This window comes from Neolamprologus multifasciatus, chromosome 4, assembly GCF_963576455.1.
Source record: "Neolamprologus multifasciatus chromosome 4, fNeoMul1.2, whole genome shotgun sequence".
In the NCBI taxonomy this organism is placed as follows: Eukaryota; Metazoa; Chordata; class Actinopteri; order Cichliformes; family Cichlidae; genus Neolamprologus; species Neolamprologus multifasciatus.
Window position 1 is genome coordinate 10,987,601 of NC_140442.1, and position 27,564 is coordinate 11,015,164.

The 27,564-nt window shown below is 39.2% G+C and overlaps 4 protein-coding genes and 1 pseudogene across 5 annotated transcripts; 1 reads left to right on the plus strand and 4 right to left on the minus strand.

Annotated features, from left to right (window-relative positions):
- Nucleotides 1-1,167: 1,167 nt before the first annotated feature.
- Nucleotides 1,168-6,512, minus strand: LOC146519850 (hsp90 co-chaperone Cdc37-like). The gene is made up of 8 exons (XM_085156249.1): nucleotides 6,130-6,512; nucleotides 5,627-5,908; nucleotides 4,556-4,658; nucleotides 4,353-4,468; nucleotides 4,130-4,252; nucleotides 2,580-2,762; nucleotides 2,428-2,499; nucleotides 1,168-2,290 (listed from the first exon to the last, which is right to left on the minus strand). Exons 1-8 carry the CDS (start codon nucleotides 6,235-6,237, stop codon nucleotides 2,138-2,140), a joined length of 1,140 nt encoding a protein of 379 aa, XP_085012375.1. The 5' UTR covers nucleotides 6,238-6,512; the 3' UTR covers nucleotides 1,168-2,137.
- Nucleotides 6,513-11,067: 4,555 nt separating this feature from the next.
- cmc4 (C-x(9)-C motif containing 4 homolog (S. cerevisiae)) lies at nucleotides 11,068-12,118 on the minus strand. Its single transcript, XM_085156258.1, has 3 exons — nucleotides 12,007-12,118; nucleotides 11,864-11,923; nucleotides 11,068-11,780 (listed from the first exon to the last, which is right to left on the minus strand). The coding sequence occupies exons 2-3, from the start codon at nucleotides 11,919-11,921 to the stop codon at nucleotides 11,644-11,646; spliced, it is 195 nt and encodes a 64-aa protein (XP_085012384.1). The 5' UTR covers nucleotides 11,922-11,923; nucleotides 12,007-12,118; the 3' UTR covers nucleotides 11,068-11,643.
- Nucleotides 12,119-13,663: 1,545 nt separating this feature from the next.
- LOC146519852 (vascular cell adhesion protein 1-like) lies at nucleotides 13,664-16,842 on the minus strand. Its single transcript, XM_085156256.1, has 5 exons — nucleotides 15,773-16,842; nucleotides 14,956-15,222; nucleotides 14,536-14,868; nucleotides 14,195-14,449; nucleotides 13,664-14,112 (listed from the first exon to the last, which is right to left on the minus strand). The coding sequence occupies exons 1-5, from the start codon at nucleotides 15,822-15,824 to the stop codon at nucleotides 14,105-14,107; spliced, it is 915 nt and encodes a 304-aa protein (XP_085012382.1). The 5' UTR covers nucleotides 15,825-16,842; the 3' UTR covers nucleotides 13,664-14,104.
- Nucleotides 16,843-16,976: 134 nt separating this feature from the next.
- LOC146519853 (cell adhesion molecule 3-like) lies at nucleotides 16,977-26,890 on the minus strand. Of its 2 annotated transcripts, XM_085156253.1 has the most exons (7): nucleotides 26,778-26,890; nucleotides 26,139-26,291; nucleotides 23,401-24,964; nucleotides 20,885-21,160; nucleotides 20,472-20,798; nucleotides 20,091-20,354; nucleotides 16,977-18,589 (listed from the first exon to the last, which is right to left on the minus strand). In XM_085156253.1, exons 3-7 carry the CDS (start codon nucleotides 23,444-23,446, stop codon nucleotides 18,438-18,440), a joined length of 1,065 nt encoding a protein of 354 aa, XP_085012379.1. In that variant the 5' UTR covers nucleotides 23,447-24,964; nucleotides 26,139-26,291; nucleotides 26,778-26,890; the 3' UTR covers nucleotides 16,977-18,437. The 2 variants fall into 2 exon arrangements, with proteins under 2 accessions (XP_085012379.1, XP_085012380.1); XM_085156254.1 differs by having other exon boundaries at nucleotides 23,232-26,291.
- On the plus strand, nucleotides 18,599-19,853 carry LOC146519854 (uncharacterized; annotated as a pseudogene).
- Nucleotides 26,891-27,564: the final 674 nt, after the last annotated feature.

The window sequence follows — 27,564 nt, forward strand, 5'->3', positions numbered from 1 at the left end:
AGTCATCTAATAAGTCATAAGATATGACAGACTTCCCTTCACCATATAAGTTGCATTTATAAGTTAAAGGTTTCAGTATTGGTATTGTTATAGGAAACCCTGTATTTACTTGGTATTGGATACCAAAATTTGCTGTATTGCACAGCACTAGTCATCACTGCCTTGGTTTCCTGCGTTGGGCTGCTGGGCTGAGGTTGGCACAAACTGAACTCACACACAAACTGAAATCAGCAGATTGTGCAGGAAGGAAAAAGCAAGTTTGTTTGATGTTTTTTTCTTTCAAGAATGCTGATTTTTTTTTAAATTTTGTTTGTTTTTTTATATGTGGTTTTAGTAAATAGGCTATAGTCAACAGGATTTATGAAGGGGTTGTATATAAAATAAAGAACTGACTCATTTTGCAGGTATCTTTATGGCTCTCTCTTATTGGACCTATATTATAATCAATTCAGCCATTTTTGCCCACTTAAACTATCTTTATAGAACTGTTATATCTGTGACAATTTCTGCTGCCTTCTTGGGCCGATCCTTTAGAAAAAGATATTATTAATGCAACTTTTTATTTGGATAAATAAAGGATATGTAAAGGTCACTTTACCAAAAACTAATTGCAGATTCTACTTTTTGACTGATGTAATTACATCATTATATATACCCGATGTAGTTACACCAGATGTAAATCAATACAAGCCTTCCATGATGTTTGACTTCTGTTTAATCAGTCCAAAAAATATGGAAAAAAACCTACAAAACATATTTATCATAAACTTTGATCTTCGCTGAGACAAGAGAGGCCTGCACTTCTTTGTGGGTTTGTGGGAATGGCTATCACTGTTCTTCGCTGGAGTCCCAAAGCCTTATGGTTTTGTAACCCTTTCCAGATTGATATGTCAATGACTTCTTCTTATCTGTTCTGAAGTTTCTTTACATCGTGGTATGACATGTTGCTGTTTGTCAGACAGGTTCTATATAAGGGAGCTCTCGATTCAACAGGTCAGAGAGTAATGAAACTCAGCTTCCCCCCCCCCAAAAAAATGCAGTTAATCACAATCAACTCATCAATTAACAAGAGCGGGCAATTTCTCTTTCACAGGGCCTGGTAGGTTTTTCCCTTAAAAAAATGTAAGAAATGCATTCTGTATTCATTCAAGTTATTTTTGCCCAAGCTTGTTGGGGTAAATAGTTTTCTCATAGAGATCCATTGAGCAGTTTCATTTATTAATGTCCAAGACAGTCAAAAAATGCCTTTTATAAGCCATTGCAATTAGTTTATTTGTAAAACAAGTTCTGACATCATGCAAAAGCCCAAGTACTAATCACCTTCAAAATGACAACACAGAAAGTGAAAGTACATTCCAAACACGCCTAACTGGTACGCACTACTGTGCAAATTTCACTATTAGAACATATGATCTGTCAATTGCCCCCATAAAGAAATGCTAAACCCGAGGAACTTTTAACTCCTTCTCGTCAGGCTGTACATTAGTTACAGTATGTGCAGCCAGTGTGTGAGTCCTGAAATGAAAAGCTTTGTGTTTTAAAGTCGTGATTGTTGTAGTCATCGTCTTCATGTTTGTGACGTACTAAAAGTGACAACAAAGTCATCGGGGTTAAAACCACTACAGGTCTCATCTGCTTTTGATTCACATGTTTGACCTCTCTCAGCTCACCCATACATTCAAAACAACCACAAATGCTTTGTCTCAAGGAGTGAACGTCTAGATTAGTAAGTTTGTAGAAAATGCAATTTGGGAAAATAATACACTGGGTGCTCAAGCCAAAAATGTCAAAGAAAAATTGGAATTTGAAAAGTACAAAATCATCATGACCAACACAAACAAAGCAGCCAGACATGTCTGCGCACATACGAATAACTCAAAGAACAAAACTTCAGTGAGATCCAAACAAATAAGACACACACACACACACACACAAGCGGCAGTTTCTTTTCCAGGCAGCAGTTGTTCACGTAATGTTGCTGTGGAGTTAGGTGAACACTAATCCCTTAAATGTCAGCTAAATATATTTGAGAAGTTGTGTCATTGGTTGGCAAACTAAACATACACATAGTGAAGTTGAAATACAGTGGGGTAACATTTGCCAAAAAAAACAAAAACAAATCACAATTCAAATGTGGTCATTCCTTTTTGGCTTCTTCCTTCTCGTGTTGGATCTCTTCGTAGGTGGGCTCGTCATCTTTTTCTTCCCCTTTTTCTTCCCCGTCGTCTCCCTTGGCGTTGGGTACCCAGAGCCCAGAGTCTATGCACCTCTTCATGTGAGCCTTTGCCACCTAAATCATGTAGAACGAATCACATTTATGAACAGAGTAAATCTAGGATGTTTAAAAAAAGATATACATACATTTTTACATTTAAACACTCCGATAAGAACAATTATAAAACTGTGCCCCAACACCAAACAACCTACCGTTGGATCCATTTTGCTAATAACCTCTTGCAGCATTTGGATGTCCTTCTCATCAAAGCATTTCTGCATCTCCTGCAATTACCAATGCAATCTGTGAAACACGCCATTCAAGAGAACAAAAACAAATGTGCTCAATTATGCTGAAAACTTACAGTTGGAAGTGACTCATACACTTCAACGGGATCGAGCCCTCCAGGTCCAAGGCGCTTCTGTCGTTCCTCTTCCTCATATTCCTTCATAGCCTTTTCTATCCGGATCTTCGCCCTTCCCCGAACGCGCTCCTTGAATGACTCCAGTTCATCATTGAAAGCTTCCTGGTACTGCTGATCTGCTGTCTGATAAGGCACACGTATGCACACATATGCACACAATTAGTACGAGGGTTTCCCCATGTCAGAGACCGTTTACGGAAACTGTGCACTGTACACTGAGGACTAAATTTAGTTCCTGCACAACAGGTCTAGATGCAAAAAAACAAAAACAAAAAACAAAAACAAATAAAACCCAAAACAAAACTCCACAATCCCCTGGTGCACCAGACCAAAATTATTATTATGAACAAAAAAAAAATAACAACGAAAAAAACGGTTTAGTTAAGTAAACCTGCATTTGCATACATCTGTCAAGCTTTCAAAACAGAAGGATTATAGGTTAGACTGTGTTTCTGAAAACAAGGGAGATAACGACAGATCGGGATTTAACATTGTGAACTCACAGGAATCTGTCAAAGGTTAGGAACCGGTTCTCTACATTTGCCGAGTTCAGGTGATGATTAATGTTACCGTTCTCCACTTCTTTTAATACAAAAATTTAGACAGAAAGAATTTTTTTGACTGCGTTTTTTAATACATCCTCGACAATAAGCAAATCCCAGGAAGCTGAATCTGTTCATCTGGATGCAACTTTGCCAGCGGAAGAAATGTTTCATCACTAATAGACAAATTAACCACTCAGATGACCGATGAAGCGTTTCTCCCACAGAAAACTCTGAATCAAGATGAACAGAATCAACCTAAATCCATCCCTGTGTAAAACTTTAGTGAACAGTGAATACCTAACCTAGGAAAAGATAAACTCAAGCTAGGCATCTGAGAACTTGCATTTTTCTGCCAAGTCTTTTTGGATGTGTGGTTGTGACCATTGCCAGGTAAATCTCCAGTAAAGTGTAACCAAACTTTTTAACCTTAACTTCTCTAAGCTCCTGCCATAAGCACAGGAGCTTGGTTTGCATGCCACTGCAAAGTGTGGAAGAAAGAGCTCTCTGCCTGACTTGCCAACAAACTCAGAAAGACAAATAAAACAGACGTGGTGAGGTAAAACATTCACAGAAACATTTATGCAAATAGGAAACAGTTTTCTTAAGTACCTTGGAACCAAACAATGCCAATGCCATCATCTTTAATAATTTAGCCTTGAGCTCAATTTAATACCAGGTCTCTGAACTCCACCCCATATTTAGGTCACTGAATAAGTTATAAGATCCAAATCCAAAATGCAATGCCTGTACTGATGCTCCTAAACCTTTACTCTGACATTTACTTTCCATACAATAATAATTAAAATGACTAAAACTAATAGAAACTAAACTAAACATTTTCAAACAACAAAAACTAAACCAAATCAATAAATCACACTCTGGAAACTTTTGAAAAAGTTATACTATAGCTACCAAGTTAAATAAAAGCAACAAAAACATAGTTACCTTAATCTTTGCAAAAAACTGGCGAAAGCATCCACGGGGGTCAACTTTGAGGCTTTTGGCAAGCTCCAGAATGAACTGCATGACGATGGTCTGATGAGCCACTTGCTCCATCAATGCGTGTTTCTGCAGGAGGAAGAAGCATTTTTACAGCTTAATATTTAGATGGAGTATGGTCGCGTGCAGAAGGAATTCATGACAAACAACCTCTGTTTGTATTACTTACCTCCTCAACTTCAAGGTCGATGCACATGATCACCAGGTAGTTGGCGGTCTCTTCGCATACCAGATGAGGATGGTCAGAGAGGTACTTCTGGCTGTCATCCCAACGTCGCAACATGCCTGCAGTAACGAGAGTAATGAAGAAGCATCTCTACTCTCACCGGTACCTTGTAATGAGAGTAAATACTGATGCATGCGAGTGCTTACCGAAATGTTTGATCTCTTTCTCATATTTCTCCACGAATGTTTTGTGCTTTTGCTCCTTCTCTTCTTCGGTCTCTTCAGTTTCAGGTTTGACATTAACAATACTCTATGAAAAGGACAGTGGAAGAATGGACTCATTAAAGACAATGTCTCTGAGTTCTACAGAAAGAATGTCATTGCATACAAGTTAGAGATGTCAATATTAATAAACCCATATCTGAAAATTGCAAGAAAAGACTTCAATGTGTTACAAAGTCAAAGAATGAGAGTAGATGTAGACTTCTGCATTGAATCCATACTGTAGGTATGTCGTAACAACAACAGTTGCATTGGCCTGTTCAGTACTGTCAATTCCTCCTCTGCATTTCTGGCTACTTTTAAAAAAAATACTTGCTGAATCTATCAACAACTGTTACACGATTTTATTTGTTTCCATCATGGCTAGCTCTGCATATAAAACACTGAGACAGGACCAGGTAATTAACACTACGCACAAGCATGAATGCTGGTGAGAGTATTGGATCCTTGTGGAGGTTACTTTGTAGGATCTGCAGAGACTCAACACAGAACTCTAAATTAACTGTAAATGTTGAAACAGAAAAGTCGACTCTGCATGTGTGCCCTTTCCCTATTTCCTTCAGTCTAACGTCTACTCTTAAGTAACTGTTGATACTTCCAGCTTTGAACCAAGGATCAGTGCAGGTGATGGCAGCTGATGCCACATCTGAAGTACCATGTCCTTTCACACATTTTATTCTAAGGCAGGACAGATGGGCACAGTGGCATACGAGTTGAATGGATGACAAAGAATGGCGAACAAGGTGTTGAACTTTTGAGGGGATCTAATGGCTCTGTTGTGGGGGACATGTGGTGATCATATTTTCGGCCAATTTTTCCCTTGGATGTCAGGCTCAAACAAACAATTGCAGAAGTTAAAAGATGAAATATGGAGAAAAGACAACAGTTTTGTTAGCGTTTGTTTTCCTGAAAATACTTTAGAAAAAAAAGAGTGTAATAAATGATGTGCGATGTAAAACCTGTAGTGCTTTTTAAGCTCCACTTACTCTACCTCACCTTGCTGAACCCATCCTTGCTGAGCGTGTCTACATTCCACGGCATCTTCTTCTCCTCCCGTTGGTAGTCTCCCACCTTTCTCTCCCAATCCCGTTCCTCTTTTTTCATTTTCTTCTCCTCAGCCTGGACTTTGCTCAACTCTGCTTTGGCATCCTCTGATGTTGAAATGGTTAGATCCTTGATTTTCTTCTGTGTGTCTGCCAGCTTGCGTCTGCACTCGGACAGTCCCTTGTTTAGGTCTTCACCTTTCTTCTGAAATTCCTCCATCCGCTCCACACGAGCCTGAGGTCAAAATATAAAATCTTTACTACTTGTTTTTTTTTTTCCTTTTTTCCAAATGTGGATTTAGTTGCAAAAAGTTAAACATTCCTATATTCATGTTAAAAGTGAACACAGAACCAAAGTAAACACACGAGGTCAGCTAACAGTTCAGGTCAAATATGCATCACTTTTACTTCATGTGTAGCATCTTAATGGTAACCATGCGTGGCTTATAAGTATACCTGGTGTCTCCATCTGAAGAGACTGGGTGTGTCGATGTTTGGATGGATGTCATCCTCATCGTCCGACACCTCAATGTGGTCCCACACGCTGTAATCTATCCTGGACATCCTGACACCAAGACCCCAAAGCTAACACCGTTAGCTTACAACAGGCTTCAGCTAAGTTCGTGAGCTATGAGAAGCTAACAAGTTTGATTGAAACGAGGACAGAGCGCAAGATCGCCGCACAGCGCAGAAATACGTATTTGTTTCTTTAGAAGAGCTTCTTGCTGTATTAGATGTAGACAAACTCAGATGAACCTCCCTGAAGACAGCGGGCTAGAGAGTGCTACAGAATTCTAGAAAGAATTGGAGCTACAGATTTCCGTTTGACGTCATCACGTCATTGCATCAAGAGGACGACGCCGGAAACACAAGAGTGCTGTTCCTTTCCTTGTACTTCGACTAGATAAATAAAATAAAGTAAAATAAAAGAAATGACTCGCTGTAACTTCTCTTCAAAACATCATCTTTTTAAATTTGTCGGAACAAAAATGAAGTGTAAAGGTAAAGAATAATTTTGTATTTGTTTAGTCTTAATATGTTATAATACCTTAAAGTATAGAGACTTAAAGAATTTAATTTAAAATGACTTCAATTAATGAAAAATAGGAACCCCACATCTTCTCCTGATTGCCACACTGCCCACTAGGTCCATCTTCAACATTCCGTGTTCTCTATATCATTATTCCTCCTCTAAACATGCCCATCTATTTTCACCTTCATCTATTGTAGGTACTGCAGTTCTGCACACCACCTTCACTCTTTAATATTGGTGCAGGTAAACAATCTGGGTAAAAAGTCCACTGCTCATCTCCAACAGGTATAGAGAAACCATCTATACCAGCCACTTTTCACTCTTTATCCTCTCCACACCTGCCCTCACTTTCTCCTTACTAATCCTTTGCACTTCCTGATTCACCAACTGTCCTCCTGTCCTTCATGTATCCTCCCTCACCCACTCATTTTTCACATTAATCAGCTCCTCAAAGAACTCCTTCCACCTTCCAAGCCACCTTTACTTGTTAGTACATTTCTGTCTTTATCATTAATCACCCTGAACTGCTGCACATCCTTTCAAGGTTGAGGGCTCTGCCTAGCTGATAAAACAAGTCTTTTTCTCCTTTCTCAATGTCCATTCTCAGATGCATCTCACTATAAGCCTTTTCCTTTGCTGTAGACCTTGCTTAACAGTACTCATATCTACATTCTTTATTTCCCTTACTATATTACCTTGTCTTTGCTAACTTCCTTTGAATGCTTTCCCGTATGTTTTCATTTCGACATTAAGTATGAAATATGTTCTTGTCAGTTTCCCTCACCACTACAGCTGTACTTTCCCAGTCATCTGATGACTCTTCACTATTACCCAGAGCTGGCCTCAACTCTTCCCTGAACTCTGCATAGCATTCTTCCTTCCTCAACCTTCACCATTCAGTGATTATCTCTGCCTTCAATTGCTTCCTCTTTTTGATGTCCAAACTCATCTTACAGACTACCATCTAATACTGCTCAGTTCCATTCTCCCCTGAAACCACTGAGCAGGTTTCTGTCTCTTTCAGATTACACCTTCAACATGTTTGCTTGCTCCATTCTTATGCTACCCTCTTCTCGACCCACTACCATCAGTGCTTTCACATTTCTTTCCTTAACCCAAAACCTCTGACCAACTTTTAACCTACATATCCATTGAATGCTGCTTCAGTCACCACTCTCCACCACTTCATCCAACTTAATCCAGGATTCCTCGTTCTTTTCTAACTGGCATCCAACCTGTTGAACATATGAGCTGAAAACATTCAACATCGCTAGATCAAAAGATCCAAAGCCTGCATTTCTTGATTTTTTTTCTTATTTTATTGCCGTATATATGTCTTTGGCTATACATTTGATTGGTCTGAATGTATAAACCTTTATCAACACTCTTTACTTTTACATGTATAATTCTATTAAAGCTATAAGTTAAGAGACTAAAGCTTAAAGCCTTATGAAACTAATCTCTGCACAGTGATTCACTTGCATTCGTACGTCAAGAACAGCAAGCAGACATTAATCACAATTACAGCACAGATGTCATTTCTTAAAATCTAGATATAAGATATAGAGCCACTTTGGCCTGCTAAGATGGCTCAAAGGGTGGTGGAAATTATGTGAGTCACAGGAGGAAGAATAAGATGAAGGAAAAAATATTCAAGCATTTATATTATCATGTTTTTGTGCACGAACTGATAACCCATATAAAAAGAAACAGCAGAAGTGTGAAGTAGGTGATTTTCTTTTCTCACAATTATGTACTCATTAAAGTGTTTCATTTTCCCAGACTCCAGTTTTATATGGTTTCTAATTTTTTTTATAATTCTGTTAGATGAGAATAAAACAAAACTGGTTTCTCAGCAGATCCTCTGTTGCCACAATGATGTCTTGGTAAATAAAAGGGAAGCTGAGGAGTGGATGGCAGTATGTGTGTGCGTGTGTGTTAGGAGGGATGATCTATTTTTTATTTAATTTTTTTTTACATGCAAGATGGCCACACGAGGCTGGAAAGACTTGAGTTACATGTTTTGAAAGCTGTTTACATTTTTCGTCCCAGGCGTATTGTGCAATGTACCATGTGTGGTGTGATTATTCTGAGTGGTTCCTTGTGCGATCTGACAACACTCTGTGGTTTTGAGAACGTGCAAAACTGTGTTGATGTGTTAGTAAGATTTGCCAGAAGTTGTGTGAATCTACTTGTTTAGAGTTTTGACAAAAGGAGGCAAGGTTTCAAAGTGTAAAATGAGCCTGAGCACCCATTTACAGCTGCTCAAGATGGCAACGACTCCCATACAGAGAATGTGGAGTTGTACTGGGACTTCCAAAGTCATCCAAAGTCAGCCATCATGTACTAATGAAATCCTTAACAATGTAGTTTGTCTGGGTCTAACAGGTACAACCAGGGTGTCAGTGTTAAAATAATCCAAGGCCTGGATTCACAAATATTTAGACCACGCCTAAAAAATATTAGGCATAAGTTACATTTTCAGAGACATTTAGGTACATTTATCCTATACATTGTGTGCACATTTGCACTTACGCTTTAAAAACAGAGGGTAAAATAAGATGCATAGCTAAAAATAAAAGGTTAAAGGTATATTTAAAATGTTACGGTAAGAGGGAGTCCTGTATGATAATAATAACCTATTAACTATACAGAGTTTTACACATTCACCCAACAAGCAAAAGGTCCCTATTTCAACCCATCTGATGTTGTGTCAAGAAGGGCCTGACAAATCAGAAATCTGGTGCTACTCGACCCCTTGCAAATATGGGGGCAGCTGGGCCACCTTTAAAAGTACACAACAAATTCAAGAACAAACAACCAACTTTAAACCACAAGAATATCCACATCACCTGTAACAAACTACACAAGTAAAAAAAATTTTTTTTGTTCCAGAGTCATTTCATTGTTTTTCTCATATTTTAGTTACTGTATTGAAGTCTGGGGGAATACATATGAGAATACTATAAAACCTCTAGACTTATTACAGAAGAAAGTGATACGAATGATTCATAATGTTAAATATAGAGAACATACAAATAAATTATTTATAAAATCGAAATTATTAAAATTAGAAGATTTAGTGAAATTACGGACACTATTAATTATGTTTAAGGCTAAAAATAATATTTTGCCCTTTAAGTTACAAAGAGTATTTTTATTGTGTTCAGGGGGAGAAGATAGCAGAAGGAAATTTTATTTTAAGCATCAGTTAGCTAGGACTACACAAAGATTAATGAGTCCAACGGTTAGGGGTATACGACTGTGGAACTCACTTCATTATATAGAATTGTATAAATTTACGTTGTTTTAAAAAGTGTTACATGCTTAAAACCATAACTCAATATCAACAATGTGAATGAAATTGGAGTTCATTGAAAAAGGATCCATTATAATTTTTGTTTTATTTATTTTAATTTTAATTTTTCTCCTTGTTATTATGTGGAGTGGTATATTCTGATTGTAAATTTGTTGTTTGGTTTGGGTTAGGACCAGAGATAAATGTTAATGTTGGTTTGTTCCCTGATTTTTGGTGCCCACTTGTAATATAAATTGGATTGTAGATAGGGGGCAGGGTTTAATACGAATATTTTCTTCTTCCCGCTCCTTTTCACACATGGTTGTAGTGTTTTTTGATAGAAAGTGTGGTTGGTTTGTTTGATTCTTTGTACCAAGTGTGAAATAAATAAATAAATGAAATGAAATATGGGGGCTCTTCGCATTGTTCGACTTGCACAGGCCCATTCGCTCCAAAAATCAGTGTCCTCCTGAGTCAACTACTGAGATTACTTCCTAGTCACTAAGCTACTATTAATTGAATAAGTAACATGAGCTTGGTTTTTACTGTAATAGCTCATCAATGATTTAGGTCTCCTTCATTACCAAACTGAAGGATTTAATTGTACTAAAATAATTATTTTTGCTTCTCTCTTGAGTTGCCACAGTGGATGATCTGCTTCCAAAACTATGCCAGTAGAATTCAGCTGAGGGGGTGCACTGACCTTTTTGGATGGGCCTGGACCCCTGGGGCCCATAACACCAGGGACTAAAAGTTTTAAGTCACTGAGGAGGTGTGGCTGACCCAGTTCTGTTGGAAGCATTCCTCTAAAACCGGGATGTGAAACATAAGGCCCGAGGGCAATTATTACAATTATGTAGTCAATAAGGTTGTTGAATTAACTGAAAGCCACAAATCTACCAGAGTAATATTAATTTCACACCTCCACTTTTACCTGCTTCCATCAAGAAAATGTTTGACATCATGAATCAATCAACAAATCTTAAATTGTAATGACTTTCTTGTCCTAATCATTGCATGAGTGGTGAATGATGCTCCTAATTTAAAAAGTATAACCCAAATGTTTCATTCAAATTGCAAATATTTTATTTCTTTACCAGAAGGAAAAAACAACTGTTAGAGCCTCATCCTTGTCTACCCAGCTAGCATTAAACTTTGTCTTTCTGCCATGTTCTCTTCTACACCCCTAACAGTTATCCACAGTAGGGTGTTCGCTGTAGGCTGAGATATGAGTAACAAGTTAGTCTCGATTTCCAGGGAAATTCTTAATTTAAAAAATCTTTCTTATTACTATAATTAGAATAAAACTCCTTGCCACACACATACTTGAAATTTCACACTAGGCATGAGAAATACATTGGGTGTGGACAGAACCACACGATAATATTTAAATACATTAGACAGCTTGCATTGTTCAGCTTTGCGAGGCTGCCAGATGTGTGCCATTTAGCCCCAGGGGAATGAGTGATTATGAGGCTCTCTGCAATCTCAAAATGTCTGCTGTGAGAAAACCCTATTTAAATTTAACAAACGGATGGTAGCAGACAGACAAATAAATATGCAACAACTCAGCAAACTCCACTGTCATGTTATACTGATACAATGCATTATGACTTGCAAGAATACATGCAACATGGAGCTATTCGCTACTTTTGCTCTCTGCGGGTTTCGAGTCTTTGAACCCGGAGCAGCAAATGGAGTTTCCCGCATGCACTTGACAGCACCGCCGCATCTCCGCGATCTCCTTCTCGCACAGGCTTTCCACGTACTTATTAGCTGCAGGAGGGAGACAGAGTTAGGCAACAGTTCAGGTTCACTTCACCAACATATAATTGCGTCAAAGTGAGCGCTTAAAGCACCTTGTAAACACTTCTGAATTGCACATGCTTGCTTTTGGCACGGATCTTTCTGTGGCATTTCTGAAAGAGAACAGGACATTCTTTGTTGTGAGCAAATGCAAAGAGGACTTAACATAAGAAAGGACCCAAGAAATGACTCCCACCTTTATCACTTTTAAGTAGTTTTCATGGAGCTAATAATTAGTCTCATAGAGCTAACTAATGTTAGCTGCTCATGCTAGTCCCCCCTTGCTAAGCAGTGTTTTGAGCATGTGACTCTTCAACAGCCAATCACCTCTTAGGAAGTACAGCAGCGTCATCTCGTGGTCAGAAGCCGCAGTGACCGCGTGACAGAGGTCCAAATTATAAAATCCACACACAGATGGCACTAAATTTTTAAAACCAACAATTATATACTAGTTTTATATATATTTAAAAATCCTCTTACTAGGCAGTGTTTTGATCATGTGAGTCTTCAACAACCAATCACCCCCTAACATAAATGACTGTAGAAGTATAACCACGCCATCTCGCGGTGAGAAGTAGTAGTGACCCAGTGACAGAGGGCAAATGATGCAATGGCAGCTGTTTGAATATTGTGAAAAGTTGTGGGGTTTTTTTTGGTATAGCTTTAAAAAGGTAAACGCGTATGTATTCTGCATTAATTTCAAACACAGTGAAATAAACTTTTTTTTAAGGTTAATTTAGTGTGTTTTATAGCTTGTGAAAATCAGTGTCTCAGATATTAGATTTTTTTCACAATGTTATTACAGCATGAATACTGTTTATCTACTGGGCATGCCACGTGCAATCACAATTATGGGGCAAGGCTGCTGACTTGGCACTTGTCCAGACAGCGATCAGTGACACTGTTCACAAAGGGAGTAAGGCAGAGAAAGTCATTGGTGAAAAGGAATGGGCTGAGCGCGGTGCCAGTGCATCAAGAGCAAACATTGACTTTTCCTAAACCAGAGATGAACCAGATTTACTTTTTAGTTTTGGAAATCAAAGTCGTGGAGGAAGAGTGGAGAGGCACAGAATCCAAGGTGTTTGAAATCAAGTGTAAAATTTCCACGGTCTGTGATGTGGTTGGTTCACCATGTTTTATCAAGTGCAATGTCAATGCAGCTGTCTACCAAGAGCTTATAGAACACTTCATACTTCCACCTGCTGATAAACCTTATTTCCTTTTCCAGCAGGACTTAGAACCTGCCCAGAGTCCCAAAACTACTACCAGATTTGCTGCCTAGGTTATTAATGTGCTTGATTGGCCTGTCAACTTGCCAGAACTGAACCCCGTAGAGTGGGGGTGGGTAATCAAGCTGAGAAACACCCAACACGAAAATAAACATGAGCTGAAGGTGGCTATTAAAGCAATGGCTTAAATAACTCCTCAGGAGTGCTGCAGGCTGATCGGCTGCATCACGCTGCTCTGCAATTATGCAGCAGTTCATGGTAAAGGAGCCCAGACTAAGTATTGAGTGTACAGATGAACATACTTTTGATAAGTTGGATATTTCTGTATTGTAAATCTTTGTTTCATTAATATAAGACAATATTTTAAGAATTTGAGAAATTGGCTTCTGATTTCCATGAGCTCCAAGTCATAATCTTTAAAATATGTAATTTTACTTAAAACGAATATAGGAAATTATAAAGGTTACCTTTAATATGAATTCTATCTATATGTTCTAAGTTCTGCATGATTCATTTAAGCTTCATCTGGATTAGACAGACTACTGTAAATTATGTGTATTCTTAGTATTTTTTTCCTTTGGAAAGATGTTTTATCAAAGGTGGCTTGTTGGTCCATGAAAGAAGTTTATTACAATTCATTTATTAAACTTATATTGATAAAGATGAGAAAACAAAGACTTCATATTTACAGCCATGTCCTGCTGCTAGTCATACTGCTATGATGAGTAGCTACACTTCTGTAGTGTTACAAGATAGTTTCATTAATAGGAAAAAAGGGCCTATCCAAATATAAATTAGACACAGAATGTCTCATAAAATGTGAACTACATCCTAAAACAACACTGACAAATTAAATGGTAATTACCAAGCACAGCATATTCAGAACTAATTCTGGATGATAAGAAGATCGTCTCATAAATATGCACCTCCATCGCCAGAATAGCAAATGTGAAAGTAAAAAAACAAAACAAAACAAAAACACCAGAAAAAGAAAACTGTAAAAAAGATAAACTTCTCGCTGTGTTTCTGATGTGGTCGTCCGATCCCCTCTCCATAGTGGTTGTTTCAAACGCCTAGGTGAAAGCAAAAGAAGATAACAGTTAGGCTGCAGCGTGCACAGACAGGTTGCACATGTGCCTCATTTCTCTCTTCTACCTTTGGTCTTTGCCTTGACAATGAACTGCTTGCTTTTCTTTTCCAGTGTATTGGATGCAGTGCAGGTGTAGGTCCCTGGGAGCAGCGAGGAGGAGGTTACAGTTGCTTCATTCTCCACCCTCTCCTGCATGGGAACGGAGGATTGCCAGCTGTATATTGGGGTGGGGTTTCCTGTTGCAGTGCAGTTTAATATGATTTCACCCCCTGGTATAGAATCCAAAATCTCTGGTTCAGGACTCAGGAATGTCGGGGGAACTAAAGAGAAAGTTACACATATCGTTTCTCACTGTATCGAGCATGCAGGAACTTGCTTTAAGAATGAGAAGAGCTTAGTGACTCACAATAAACAGAAGCATTGAGAGGTTCTGAGGAAACAGTGGGAGGTGGCTGTGGTCCCTCTGGCCCAAGCTCCAGCTCTGCAACACACTTATACTGCACTCCATTCTCAGCTTTAGTTGGTGTGATAACAAGGATAGAGGATACTTGGACAGGTGAGGAAGAGGTGAGATCAGAGAAGGAGTGGTTATAAACCTCAGTCTGCCCTCTGTACCACCTCAGGCTGAGATACTGAACGGGAGCAATATTCTGAACTTCGCAGAGCAGCTGGTACTCTTTCCCTGCCACCATGGGGCCGGTGTGGTTCACCTGTCTGATGGAGACGCTGTCTGGAGTTTCTAAATGAATAACACACAGGGTTCAGGTCAATCAAAAAAGGGCTCGGTTGAGAAATCAATCTTAACAACAGCTTTTAAACAACTCACTGTAGAGCACGAGGTTGAGCTTCTCCTCGCATTGTTTCGGAGCTGTGAAAAACACCCCATAACAGATGGGCTCCTCTATCCAGTCAATGAGACTGTCCACCTTCCACTGGACAGACCGGTCTTCTTGTGTGTGTGAAGCACTGATGGCTGACTCCCAGCCCAGGACACGGACAGGGCGTGCAGCCTCGCAGCTGACAGACACTGACTCCCCAAAGCCCACCACGACCCTGGACGGCTTGAGGATTAGGGAGCAGCCTTCACCTGACACTAAGATACACAGCAGTGATATCTCTCACTGTTTTTCTGTCATCATCATCACAATGCATATTCATATTTACATGAAAAAGCTGTAACTACTTGCACATTATGTAACCCTGTTACAACACACAAGTAATCAAGCAGGAATTGTATGATACTTTCAAAGTTTACAAGTGTGCATTGCTAACAGGGGATTTATAGCTATACTACTAATAATTCACATGTGCTATGACAGCAGAATTAAACTGACCTACTTACAGGGCGTCACCCACATTATATCTTGGCTGCAACCTAATAAGCATCCAGCATGCAACCGCACATCTTATTCTTTAGGGCCTTTCATCACTTGAGTAAATAATAGTCTTGGCATGAAGACAAATAGTCATATTTTTGTCTGCACAAAACTGGCTGCTCTAATTCTTCGAGCTCGCCTTTAGATTTATTGCATAGAAGTTACTGATCATTCCAACCTGGATTTACTTACTAGCATTTCCATAAGACCAAACATGATCTACAACCCAAAGAAGTGAAAAGAAACACCTCTGCGACAAAATCTTACCTGAACAAAATGTGCAAAGCAAAAGAATCCATGTGAGAAAGTTGTTTCCCATGTTATTTTCTGCACCGAGCCGTGGATTAACAGGCTAGAGAAAGAGAACTCCAACTTGAAAGACCTTGGCAACCCTGCAGGGAATTATGTTGGAACAAAAGTTCCCTCCCAGCTGACTTTGGGGGGCGATGGAGGGGGTGAAAGGGAAAGAGGGAAATGTAACAGGTTGCAGGCCTCTGAAAAACAGCATAACACTTACTGCACTGCAGTAATCTTAGAAGCAAGTATGCAGGATATTAAAGCCTGCAGAGACATCGAAGTATATGCAGAACTAAAATGCCACCAACATAGGATTAATACATCTGTCTAGTTCCTCCACCCCCTACCCCTATTTTCCAACACCCAGCTTGAAATCTGAGTAGAATAAAATGTAAACACCAAACGTTCATTCCTTCTTTAATTTTTGAGTCATGTGAGTCTCCTAGAACACAGAGGTGAAAGCATATCAACCTGACCCACATTTTCTCTTTCCTTTCAGTGTCACTCTCTGTGAAGAAACGCTTGTTTTCCCTTCGTCTTGCATGCTTGCCTCCTATTGCTCCTGACCTCCATGCTTTGTGAAATCCCAGCAGGCAGCAGTGCTGGTCTTGTGCAGGATGTAGCTTGTAAGACTCCCAACTGTGACCAGAATGCTACGCAGCCTATCAGCTCTGACCACAACTGCAGTGCAAGGGAGCGAGTAATCGAACGCTTTATGGTGTATTTATGGACAGCACAGCTGGGAATCTCAACTTACACATTGCAGTATGAGCTCAGTTCACTTGCAGCTTTGAATATGCTCTTCCCCCTAAAAGTTCTCTATCGAAACATGTTAATGTTGTGCGTTTGCTCATTTGAAAAATCGTGCTTTTTTCTTTAAGTCCATGACTAATTGAGCACTGGTGGCTGTGCCAGGTTGTTAGGGCAACACAGAGCATACAGAAACAGTATTTGAACAGTGACAGAGAAGGAAAAAAAACATGGTTTCATAAGAAATATGTTTATATTGGCAACAGTAGCCTGGATCACAAATGATCTTCTTTACATTCACTTTGTTAAGAACTAATTAGTATGGCAGAGTGAACATTGTAAAATGTAGCAAGACTCAAAGACAGAGAGTGAGAAAGAAAACTGGTTTGACTTTGCCTCGTCTTCAGAAAGGAGGATTCATAAGCTCGCTCACTCTCTTGTTTAATTCAGGATTTACAATCACACAGATGTAGTTTTGTAACATTTCACTGGTACAATTAGACAAACTCTGGTAAAATGCAGACTCAGTAAAACAACTGTTGTGTCATGTGAAAAGTTGGCGCAATACTTGATAAACTCTATCAGTCCATTCAGTGCAAAAATTATGAAGCGATCCGAAAGACGTACCAGTGCATACAGAAATCAAATTTTACAAAAAAGGAGAAAGAAATATGAATAATTTATGCATATCCCAAAATGAATACTTAAAAAATGTAATTACTACATTGTGCTCTCAAGTAATTCCATAAAAAGTACCTCCAAAGCATTTACATGTTTAGATGAGTAGAAACAAAATGAATATATAAAATGCTGACATAGAATTGCTAATTTTGCTTTAAAAAAATGAGTTTTATGCAAATATTGAATGTACTTCTTGATGAATTGTTATTTTTTAAAGACACACAAGAGGTCCACAATTCAGATGAGGCAGCAATTGCTGTTAAATAGTACCTAATTATCAAGTCATATGAACAATAAAAACAATATTTTTTAACACAATTACTAGATGAGAAATATAACCCAAAAGCACAACCGCACAAAAAGCTGAGAAATCCACTCTGACCATATATAGATGTATCAACGTATTACAGCAATTGTGTCCAAAATATATGCTCTGTTTAATTCCTTTGATACATGCGAGGCTCTTCTTCACGACCTTTGTCTTCATTTGTAGTTTAGCATGGACAGAATATAGTGGCTTCATTGGAGCTTTGCTGCAGCACGAAGCTGATAATCAGCACAGAACAAACCATACAGTATATGTGAAAGCCATAAAACCAAAATGATGAGCTAGAAAAAGAGCGCCTGTTAGGTGTTAATTCCCCTGAGTCCAACATCAGCTTGATTCATTAAATGAGTTTATGTGCACTCAAGTAACCATCTCGACATCAGCTACAGACTTGTGCAAATGTGCAGGAGAGAGGAAAACATCACATCCATATGCAAAAAGGTTTGAATTATCCTGATTAAAACTGAAACAGGAAGTATTTGTGTAGTAAAGATTTCCAAATAAGGCCAGCAAGCACATCATGCTTCCAAAATAAGACTGTAGTGGGGATGAAATCTAATTATTTATCTGTTGCATTTTTATACACAGACTTGTAAAGGTTACTGCAGTGCATTTAAACGCATTTCCTGTATTATATATGTTTGTTAGGGCAGCAATCTTGATTAGTGGAGCTTTAGAGATAGCCGACAAGATAATGCATTTTTAAAGCTACAGCTTTGAGCAGAAGAACACCCACAGAGCATGCAGAGCTGACATGTCCCTTGTCCATTAAGAGACATGTTACAGAATTTTTGGGTCCAAGCACCAAATAAAATCATTAACAAAAATAAAAATAATAGCCATGCAAATCTGAATTAAAAAAAAAAAAAGTCTGCCTTATACTGGTCCTGAGGGAGTTCCTGGTTGATAGCCGCCTTTGTTGAAAGAGAACGTTCCATTAGGTGTCACAAAATATGCACCAGCAATGAGGAGCAAAACTCCGACGGCCACACCCACTCCCACCATGATTCCAAAGGTTGTTCGGGACCCTGTGGGAGATGGGAAGTGTTGTTACATTGTCGCTCTCAACTTATCTGCTCAGACTTTCTGCTCTGTCTGTAATAAACCCCACATCCCAAAATAAAAATGAAAACAAAGAACAAAGCGATTAAAATCCCAGCAGTGGTCCCAGGATGACTACCTAATGGAGAACCACAGCACAAAATATTATAGACAATAAGAACGTACACTGAGTTAGTGAGAACTTCTCCTTTGCAGAGATAATCCATCCCACCTCACAGGTGTGGCAGGTCAAGGTGCTGATTAGACAGCACGAAGAAGTGTGCCTGAGACAAATGGTGTGCAATACTTGTGAAAAGTTGCTGAATATTGGCAGGAACTGGAACACGCTGTCATATACGCCAAACCGAGCATCCCAAACATTCTCAATGGGTGACATGTCTGGTGAGTATGCTGGCCATGCAAGAACTGGGATGTTTTCAGCTTCCAAGGAATTGTGTACAAATCCTTGCAATATGGGGCCGTGTATTATCATGCTGTAACATGAGGTTATGGTCATGGATAAACGGCCCAACAATGGTCCTCAGGATCTCAACATGGTATCTCTGTGGATTCAAAATGCCAACAATAAAATGCATTCGTGTTCATTGTCCATAACCCCACCGCCACCATGGGCCACTCAATCCACAACATTGACGTCAGCAAACTGCTCCTCCACACGACGCAACACAAGCTGTCTGCCATCTGCCCTGAACAGTAAAAACATCTGTCAACAGAACACCTCTCCAATGTGCCAGACGCCATCAAGTGTGAGCATTTGCCCACTCAAGTTGGTTAAAGTGACGGACTGCAGTCAGGTCCAGACCCCAATGGGGACCATGAGCATGCAGATGAGCTTCCCTGAGACAGTTTATGACAGTTTTTGTAGAAATTCTTTGGTTATGCAAACCGATTGTTGCTGCAGCTGTCCGGGTAGCTGGTCTCCACCTGGTCGACCATCCTGGAGGTGAACATGCTGGATGTGGAGGTCCTGGGCTGGTGTGGTTACATGTGGTCTGCGATTGTGAGGCCGGTTGGATGTACTGCCAAATTCTCTGAAACGCCTTTGAAGATGGCTTATGGCAGAGACATGAACATTCTTTTCACAGGCAACAGTTCTGGTAGACATTCCTGCAGTCAGCATGCCAATTGCACGCTCCCTCAAAAGCTGCGACATCTGTAGCATTGTGCTGTGTGCTCAAACTGCATATTTCAGAGTGGCCTTTTATTGTGGGCAGTCTAAAGCACTCCTGTGCAATATTAATGCTTTCTAATCAGCACCTTGACCTGCCACACCTGTGAGGTGGGATGGATTATCTCGGCAAACGAGAAGTTCTCACTAACATAGATTTAGACAGATTTGTGAACAATATTTGATAGTAATGGGTCCTTTGTGTAAGTAGAAAAGCAAAAACAAAAGTGTTGCGTTTATATTTTTGTTCAGTGTATAACGAGACACGAAATGTCATGAAGTAACTGATGAGAACTTACTTGGAGCTTCGCTTATATTGAAATATTTGGTCACATTGCCTTGGTTACTATAGGCTGTGCATGTATAGACCCCTGGAAGCTCAAACGGTAGGGTCAGAATTGGCTCAATCACTTCTTCTTTGTCATGCCATTCTTTTGTGAATTTTGGGAATTCCCAGTGGTATGATGGTGGAGGGTTTCCTTTAGCGTTGCAATTTAAAGTCATATTTTCACCAACTGTCATTTCCAGAGTCTCATCTTCAAGCTTGTTGAAGGTTGGTGGATCTGAGGACATACATGAAATCAAAATACAGACAAGTATAAAATACATGTGAAATTTAAAAAACAAAAACAATAGGGAATCTTCTGATGATTAAATTAGAAATTATATTAAAAACTCACAGAGTACAGTCAGATTATGCTTCACTGAACGCACTGGAGGACCTGAAGGAGGACCTTGTTCCTCTGGCCACAAGTTCAGCTTTGGTTCACACCTGAGCTCAGCTCCATCATCATCTCTGTGAGCAGTCAGAGTGAGGACAGATGACTTATTGACGGGAGACGGACTGGACTCATCAAATGTGTCCGATTTTATAATAGTATTTCCTTTGAGCCAAAGCACAGCGAGATTTCTTGCTGGTGCAACATTAACAATGTCACACTGTATGGCAAACTGTTGGCCTTCTTTCACTGTACGTAAATTCTTCAGAGACACACTGTCTGGCATTTCTGTAACAAAAAGAAATAAAATGAATTAATGTTATTCAGTGACCAAATAATAATATTGACCTACTTAGACATGTAAGGCTACTTACTATAAACAGTGACTGGCAATGTTTTCATACATTGATTACCATCACGGGAATTCACATAACACATTGGCTCTATCTCCCATGCTGGCACAGAGTCAATTTTAAAGGGAAGAGAAGTGACACCCTCGGTAAGGTCCACTGGTCCATATGGAGACTCCCAGCCCATTCCTTCAGTCTGGTTAGATAGTGAGGTGCAGTTGGCTGAAAAGGAGTCTCCAAATCTCACCACAACTCTAGGGGGACTCATTTGTAATGGACAGGAGGCACTTGCAGGGTTTCCTATAAAGATAAATGAAGACTTAAGTTAGGTGTATGGCAACATGTACTTTGATGTTCTACTATGCATTATGGCCCTGCTGTTACTCTGACTTAGTTCAGGGGACTGAAGACTGAAGCACTTAAAAGATGAGTCATTCATCTTCAGAACACACAAACTGATATTTCAACAACTCTCCCCCAATAACACAGGACTGCCTTTTTTGTCACTCAACTTTTTAGAGGAGTATTTTTAGTATTTGAAAGTCAAGCCATTCCTGTATAGCCAGATAAGATTAATGTCACAAATGTTATACTTTTCAACTTTCCCGATGAAAATTAAATGAGGACCTTTTTTTTTTTTTTTTTTTTTTTTTACTTTTATAAAGATTTGATTTAGAACATATTTTGGATTTAAAGACAAGAACTTCTAATCTAAAAGACACATACCCCCCCAAGAAGGGGAATCAGGCAGTATCTACAGCATAACTGGTACCACAAGCTTGTTGGAGAGTCTCTTACACCATTATACATCCAGCTGACAAAAGAATTAAATTTCAGAAGCAAAATACCCATTAGAAACTTTATTCAAGTAATTTAAAGTATTTTCTGGGATCAGTATTAGAGACTAGGATTTTCTGCTAACCTTAACCAGCCTTACTCAGTGACATGACTCACATTTCTCTTGCAAAGAAGGTGATGAGAGATGATAATTCATTGCTTTGTTATGGAAACTGCAAATTTTCCTACTCATTCCTATGAAGCTTAAAGAAATCTCCTCATAGAATTAGCAAGAAATCTGCCCCTTCTGTAAAGAAACAGATCTCTGAGAAAAGCTGGTCTGTCTAGTAGTGCCATAAATCATGTTTCAAAGTTGTTGTTTTTTTCTGGGTTCACACAAGATGATGAAATATGGAGATGCAAATTTATTTCTCCTGTATTGGATTCCCATTATTGGCTCCCTGTTAAATCCTGTTAAATCCAGAATTGAATTCAAAATCCTGCTCCTCACATACAAGGTCTTAAATATTCAGGCCCCATCTTATCTTAATGACCTTATAGTACCATATCACCAGAGCACTTCGCTCTCGCACTGCAGGCTTACTTGTTGTTCCCAGAGTATTTAAAAGTAGAATGGGAGGGAGAGCCTTTAGTTTTCAAGGCCCCTCTTCTGTGGAACCAGCTTAAGAGTTTGGATTCAGGAGACACTATCTCTACTTTTAACATTAGGCTTAAAACTTTCCTTTTTGCTAAAGCATATAGTTAGGGCTGGACCAGGTGACCCTGAATCCTCCCTTAGTTATGCTGCAATAGGCATAGGCTGCTGGGGGACTCCCATGATGCATTGAGTTTTTCCTTTTCAGTCACCTTTTTCACTCACTATGTGTTAATAGACCTCTCTGCATTGAACCGTACATGTTATTAATCTCTGTCTCTCTTCCACAGCATATCTTCTATCCTGTCTTCCTTCTCTCACCCCAACCGGTCGCAGCAGATGGCCCCGCCCCTCCCTGAGCCTGGTTCTGCCCGAGGTTTCTTCCTGTTAAAAGGGAGTTTTTCCTTCCCACTGTCGCCAAAGTGCTTGCTCATAGGGGGTCATTTGATTGTTGGGTTTTTCTCTATATGCATTATTGTAGGGTTTACCTTACAATATAAAGCTCCTTGAGGCGACCGTTGTTGTGATTTGGCGCTTTATAAATAAAACTGAATTGAATGTAGACACGCAGAGTACAATTTCTATTCATATCTATCTATGTTCGCTTCACTAAATGTAACCCCCTCCCTTCCTTTGTTTCTGGTAGCACTTTCTTTTTTTTTTTTGGTGGTGGTGACGGGGGTCGGACTTGATTGGATTTGAGGGGTTCTAACTTTTTTGTTGTTTAGTTTACAGTGGTTGATACAAATGTTACTATATTTCTTCTTGGTCATTTAGTTTCTCTTTCATACATCCCCAGGAATAACAGCTCATACACTGACCTGATAAAATACACAAACTTGGGTCAATGATTTACAAACTGTGTTTAGTCGAGAAGATCTAACAACACAGAGATTAAAACTGAAATTCACGATTATAAGAAAGAAAACAAATACAAACCCGGTCACGGACAGTAGGACAGCATGTTTATACAGTCCACGAACAGAGCTGATATGTATCAAACAATGGGCGTAGGCTTTCTCCCGAAGATGAGGTCGAAGCTGCAGCGATCAATTCATAAAGACACAATATGGTAGCTTTATGTAACAAAGAAAGAAAACAAGCTCACCTGTACACGCGATTAATAAACCGAAGAAGAAGAAGGGCCACACCATGGTTTCAGCAAAGAGGGAAACACGCTCGCAAAGAAAAGAAAAATAAATTAGATCCGGCTGAATAAACTTAGTCACGCACCCGTGTTCCTCCTCCTGCTGCTCCTGTACCCACAAGCTGTGACCAAACCCTAAACCTGTAAGGGAAAAAAAAAATCCGAAACCAAAAGTAGTCAGGCAGTTACTATCCCGACAGCCACACGATTACCTCACCAAGCGTCCCGTCTTCTGCTCGCTCTGGCTTCTGAAGCGACATTGTGAGTTAAAGGAACAGTTCGAAGTTATTTTTCAACCCCTTACTTAATAAATTAAACATTTGATTTACTTTTGAAGAAAACCTTCAAAAGTTTGCGGTATAGCAACTAGTTTTATTTAACCTTAGCTCAACCTTTCGTTTCAGCTAATTACTCAATTAAACCCTCCTCCTCCAAAACTTCAGCATTTAATCGTCAATTTTAAAGCATGTAAATGATAAATGTGTATGCAGTTTTTATACAACTAAGTCGCAAGGCTTAGAGCTTCGTCTTTTCATACTGGGTAGAAATGTTTAATAGCAATATTCCCGACTGCACTTGAAGGCGTCCATACCTGTAAACCTGTTGGATTCTCCCACAGCACCCTCCCGAGGACAGACTCCAACAAAACACTGAGAATTTGGTGCCTTTGTTTCATGTGCACCAAATGTTCCCAAAATAAGCAAACAGTTTATGCCTTTTATAGAGATATCAAATCTGTGTGCAGGACAGAGCAGAGTTTTTCCATATACCTTGTGTCTGTTCAGCAGGCTGAGACAAAACTATATTGTGCTCCTACTGATTTAAATACAATGGTATGCTTATATGCTTAGGTTACTGAGTTTGTATCTAGGCCTACAATTTTGCTTTCGATTTTAATTTTGCTCATGACAACAACCAAAGAAAACAGCTATTCTGAATTACTGGCAAAGAGGTTTACAACCTTGTATATTTTATGTTCCTTTATTACACTAATAACTGCTGTTTACATGCATATTAATAGCAACAAGATGTTTAATAAGAAAATACACTTTTGCCTAAGTGACAAATATTTACAGCACATACAAACAAATACAAATATGTTATAAAGTTCTCCTCAGCCTTCACACGAAGGACTTGAACTCCGTTAACCCTTCAATAACTTGGATTATTAACACATCAGTGTGCGGTTTATTTTCAACAATAAGTTATTCAGGCTTTACTGTTTCTCATAAATAAATATAAACTTTTGGATTTACATTAAATATTAAACTGAATATACATTTCATAGAGACATTCAATACGACATATATAGAAGACTGAAGTTAAATAATAAAACTGCTGTGTGTGCACTGCTGGCAGGACAGGTGATAAGGAAAGGCAGTTTATAAATGCTTTACATTTCCCGTGAGTTTAACAGTGCCTTTTCTGTAGCCATTCAGAGGTGGACATGCTGGTCTGTTCTGGGTTTGCTGCACAATCCAATCATGCTTGAGGTTCAGGGCTGCATATTCTCTTTCAGGATTTTCTGCTAGAGAGCAGAATTCATTGTTCAGTAAATTGTAAGTTGTGCACGTCTTTAAGCAGCAAAGCAGCCCCAGATTATTACACTACCACCACCATGTTTGACTGGTGGTATGATGTCCTTTAAATGGACTGCTGCGATGGATGTAACGGGACGCAAGTTCAACTTTTGTCTAGCTAGTCCACAGAAGACAGGCCATCTGAGCCTTTGTGTTCTTTTTGGTCAGCAGTGATTTTTAAACTTGGAACTTTCCAATGAAGCCATTTTTTTGCCCACTCTTTTTCTTATTATTGAATCATGAACTCTGACCTCAACTGAGACAAGTGAAACCTGCAGTTCTTTAGATGCTTCTCTGGGTTATTTTATGACCTCTGGATGAGATGTTGATGCACTCTTGGAGTAATTTTGGTAGGTTCAACAATTTCTGGGAAGGTTCACCACTATTCCAAGTTTTCTCCATTTGTGGCTTTCTCTGTGGTTGACTGGATCCCATACCATCATATATACCATAATTTAAAAATAGCATTTTTCATTTACTCAGGTTATCTTTGTCTAATGTTAACATTTATTTTGTGATCTGAAACATTCAAGTGTGACAAAAATTCAAAAAGCTAAGAATTCAAGAAAAGGGTAAATACCTTTTCACTACATTGTATTTAACAAAAACTAAATCAAAATGGATAAGCAAATTAGTGAAAACAACGGGAAAAAAAAGCCATATGATTCAATGGGTAGTAGAACCACCTTCAGTAGCAACAACACCAGTTCACTCAAATAACCATCCTGACATCAGCTACAGACATGCAAATATGCAGGACAATGGAAAACTTTGCCTAAAACTGAAACAGAAAATAACTGCGTGGAAAAGGTGTCCAAAAAAAAAAGTCCAGGAAGCAGTGAGTCATGTCTCCAAAATAAGCCTGACACATTTTCTGTACCACAAATATGTGTTAGGGCAGCAGTCTTGATTAGTGGAGCTTTAGCGATAGCTGACAAGATAATGCATTTTTAAAGCTACAGCTTTGAACAGAAGAACACCCACAGAGCACGCAGAGCAGACATGTCCGTCGGCCATCAACAGACATGTTACAGATGTTTTCTCCAAACACCAAATAAAATAATTAGAAATAATAATAATAGCAGAGATGTGCATTTTTATAAGAAGATAAAAGTTTACCTTATACTCATCCTGAGGGAGTTCCTGGTTGATAGCCACAATTGTGGAAAGAGATTGTGCCATTGGGTGTCACATAATATGCAACAGCAATGAGGAGCAAAACTCCAACGGCCACACCTATTGCCAGCATGACTCCAAAGGTTGTTTGAGCCCCTTTGGGAGATGGGAAATGTGTTAACATTGTCGCTCTCATCTTATCTTCTCAGTCTTTCTGCTCTGTCTGTAATAAATTATCTTGTGTGGACTGAATCAGGGTGTTGTGTGCTTTGTGGTTGCTATCACTACTTTGGGCCAAAGGTGCTACTGTGTAACGGGTACAAGGAGGAGGAGAGAGAAGAAGTGAAGTGAGTGTGATGTAAACAGTTTGATGGACATTAAAGTGTGCCTAAAAACGAGCCATTGTCTCCAGTGTTATATACAAACGCAACAAACTACACATCCCTAAAACAAATACCAAAACAATTAAAATCCCAGCACTGGTCCCATGACGACTACTCAATGGAGAATCACAGCACAAAATATTATGACAATAAAAAAAGTATAATGAAATAAGAAATGTTATGAATGTATCAGAATACAGAGATGCACAGAGAAAAACTTCAAGAAATGAAAATACAATTACAAGTGATGAAAACTCACAGAGTACAGTCACACTATGTGACTTTGAGCGCATCATGGCAGGACCTTGTTCTCCTGGCCACAAGTTTAGTTTTGCTTCACACCAGATCTCAGCTCCATCATCATCTCCATGAGCAGTCAGAGTGAGGACAGATGACTTACTGACGGGAGATGGACTGGAGTCATCAAATGTCTCAGAATTTAAGATCTTATTTCCTTTGTGCCAAAGCGCAGCGAGATTTCTTGCTGGTGCAACATTAACAATGTCACACTGTATGGCAAACTGTTCACCTTCTTTCACTGCAGTTGAATTCTGTCTCAATGACACGCTGTCTGGCATTTCTGCAAGTAGAAGAAATAAAATGAATTAATGTCATTCACTGTTCTAATACTAAAACACCTTTCTTGGAAATATATGAGACAGTTAAGGCTACTTACTATAAACAGTGACTGGTAACAGTTTTACACACTGATCACCATCATGAAGATTTACAAAACACATTGGCTCCATCTCCCACTGAAAAGGAGCCTTCAAGTCTCACCACAACTCTAGGGGGACTAATTTGTAATGGACAGGAGGCACTTGCAGGGTTTCCTAGAGAAGAAGTAGACTTAAGTTTGACATATGGCGCAAACAGCGCCAGCCATGTATACATGGCTGGCTCCACTTAAAGGATGAGCCTTTAAGTGGGTCCACTTAAAGGATGAGCCACTCAATATTTTAAAACAAAAAACTGATATTTCAACACCTTTCCCCACATCACAACATACCCAACACTACTTTCTTTCCTCTCACTTGACTTTGTGC

What these genes read in the sequence shown, in the direction of transcription:
- LOC146519853 (XM_085156253.1), bottom strand. Translation starts at nt 23,446, where the DNA reads ATGGTGTGGCCCTTCTTCTTCTTCGGTTTATTAATCGCGTGTACAG. An exon ending in TTTATTAATCGCGTGTACAG is followed by an intron (nt 21,161 to 23,400) that starts GTGAGCTTGTTT and finishes TTATCTTTATAG; the next exon opens with GAAACCCTGCAAGTGCCTCC. An exon ending in GCATAATCTGACTGTACTCT is followed by an intron (nt 20,355 to 20,471) that starts GTGAGTTTTTAA and finishes GTATGTCCTCAG; the next exon opens with ATCCACCAACCTTCAACAAG.
- cmc4 (XM_085156258.1), bottom strand. Translation starts at nt 11,921, where the DNA reads ATGCCACAGAAAGATCCGTGCCAAAAGCAAGCATGTGCAATTCAGAAG. An exon ending in AATTCAGAAGTGTTTACAAG is followed by an intron (nt 11,781 to 11,863) that starts GTGCTTTAAGCG and finishes TCCCTCCTGCAG; the next exon opens with CTAATAAGTACGTGGAAAGC.
- LOC146519850 (XM_085156249.1), bottom strand. Translation starts at nt 6,237, where the DNA reads ATGTCCAGGATAGATTACAGCGTGTGGGACCACATTGAGGTGTCGGAC. An exon ending in GAAAGAGATCAAACATTTCG is followed by an intron (nt 4,469 to 4,555) that starts GTAAGCACTCGC and finishes TCGTTACTGCAG; the next exon opens with GCATGTTGCGACGTTGGGAT. An exon ending in TGTATGAGTCACTTCCAACT is followed by an intron (nt 2,500 to 2,579) that starts GTAAGTTTTCAG and finishes TGGTAATTGCAG; the next exon opens with GAGATGCAGAAATGCTTTGA.
- LOC146519852 (XM_085156256.1), bottom strand. Translation starts at nt 15,824, where the DNA reads ATGGGAAACAACTTTCTCACATGGATTCTTTTGCTTTGCACATTTTGT. An exon ending in GCTTTGCACATTTTGTTCAG is followed by an intron (nt 15,223 to 15,772) that starts GTAAGATTTTGT and finishes TGTGTATCTTAG; the next exon opens with TGTCAGGTGAAGGCTGCTCC. An exon ending in TCTCAATGCTTCTGTTTATT is followed by an intron (nt 14,450 to 14,535) that starts GTGAGTCACTAA and finishes CTTTCTCTTTAG; the next exon opens with TTCCCCCGACATTCCTGAGT.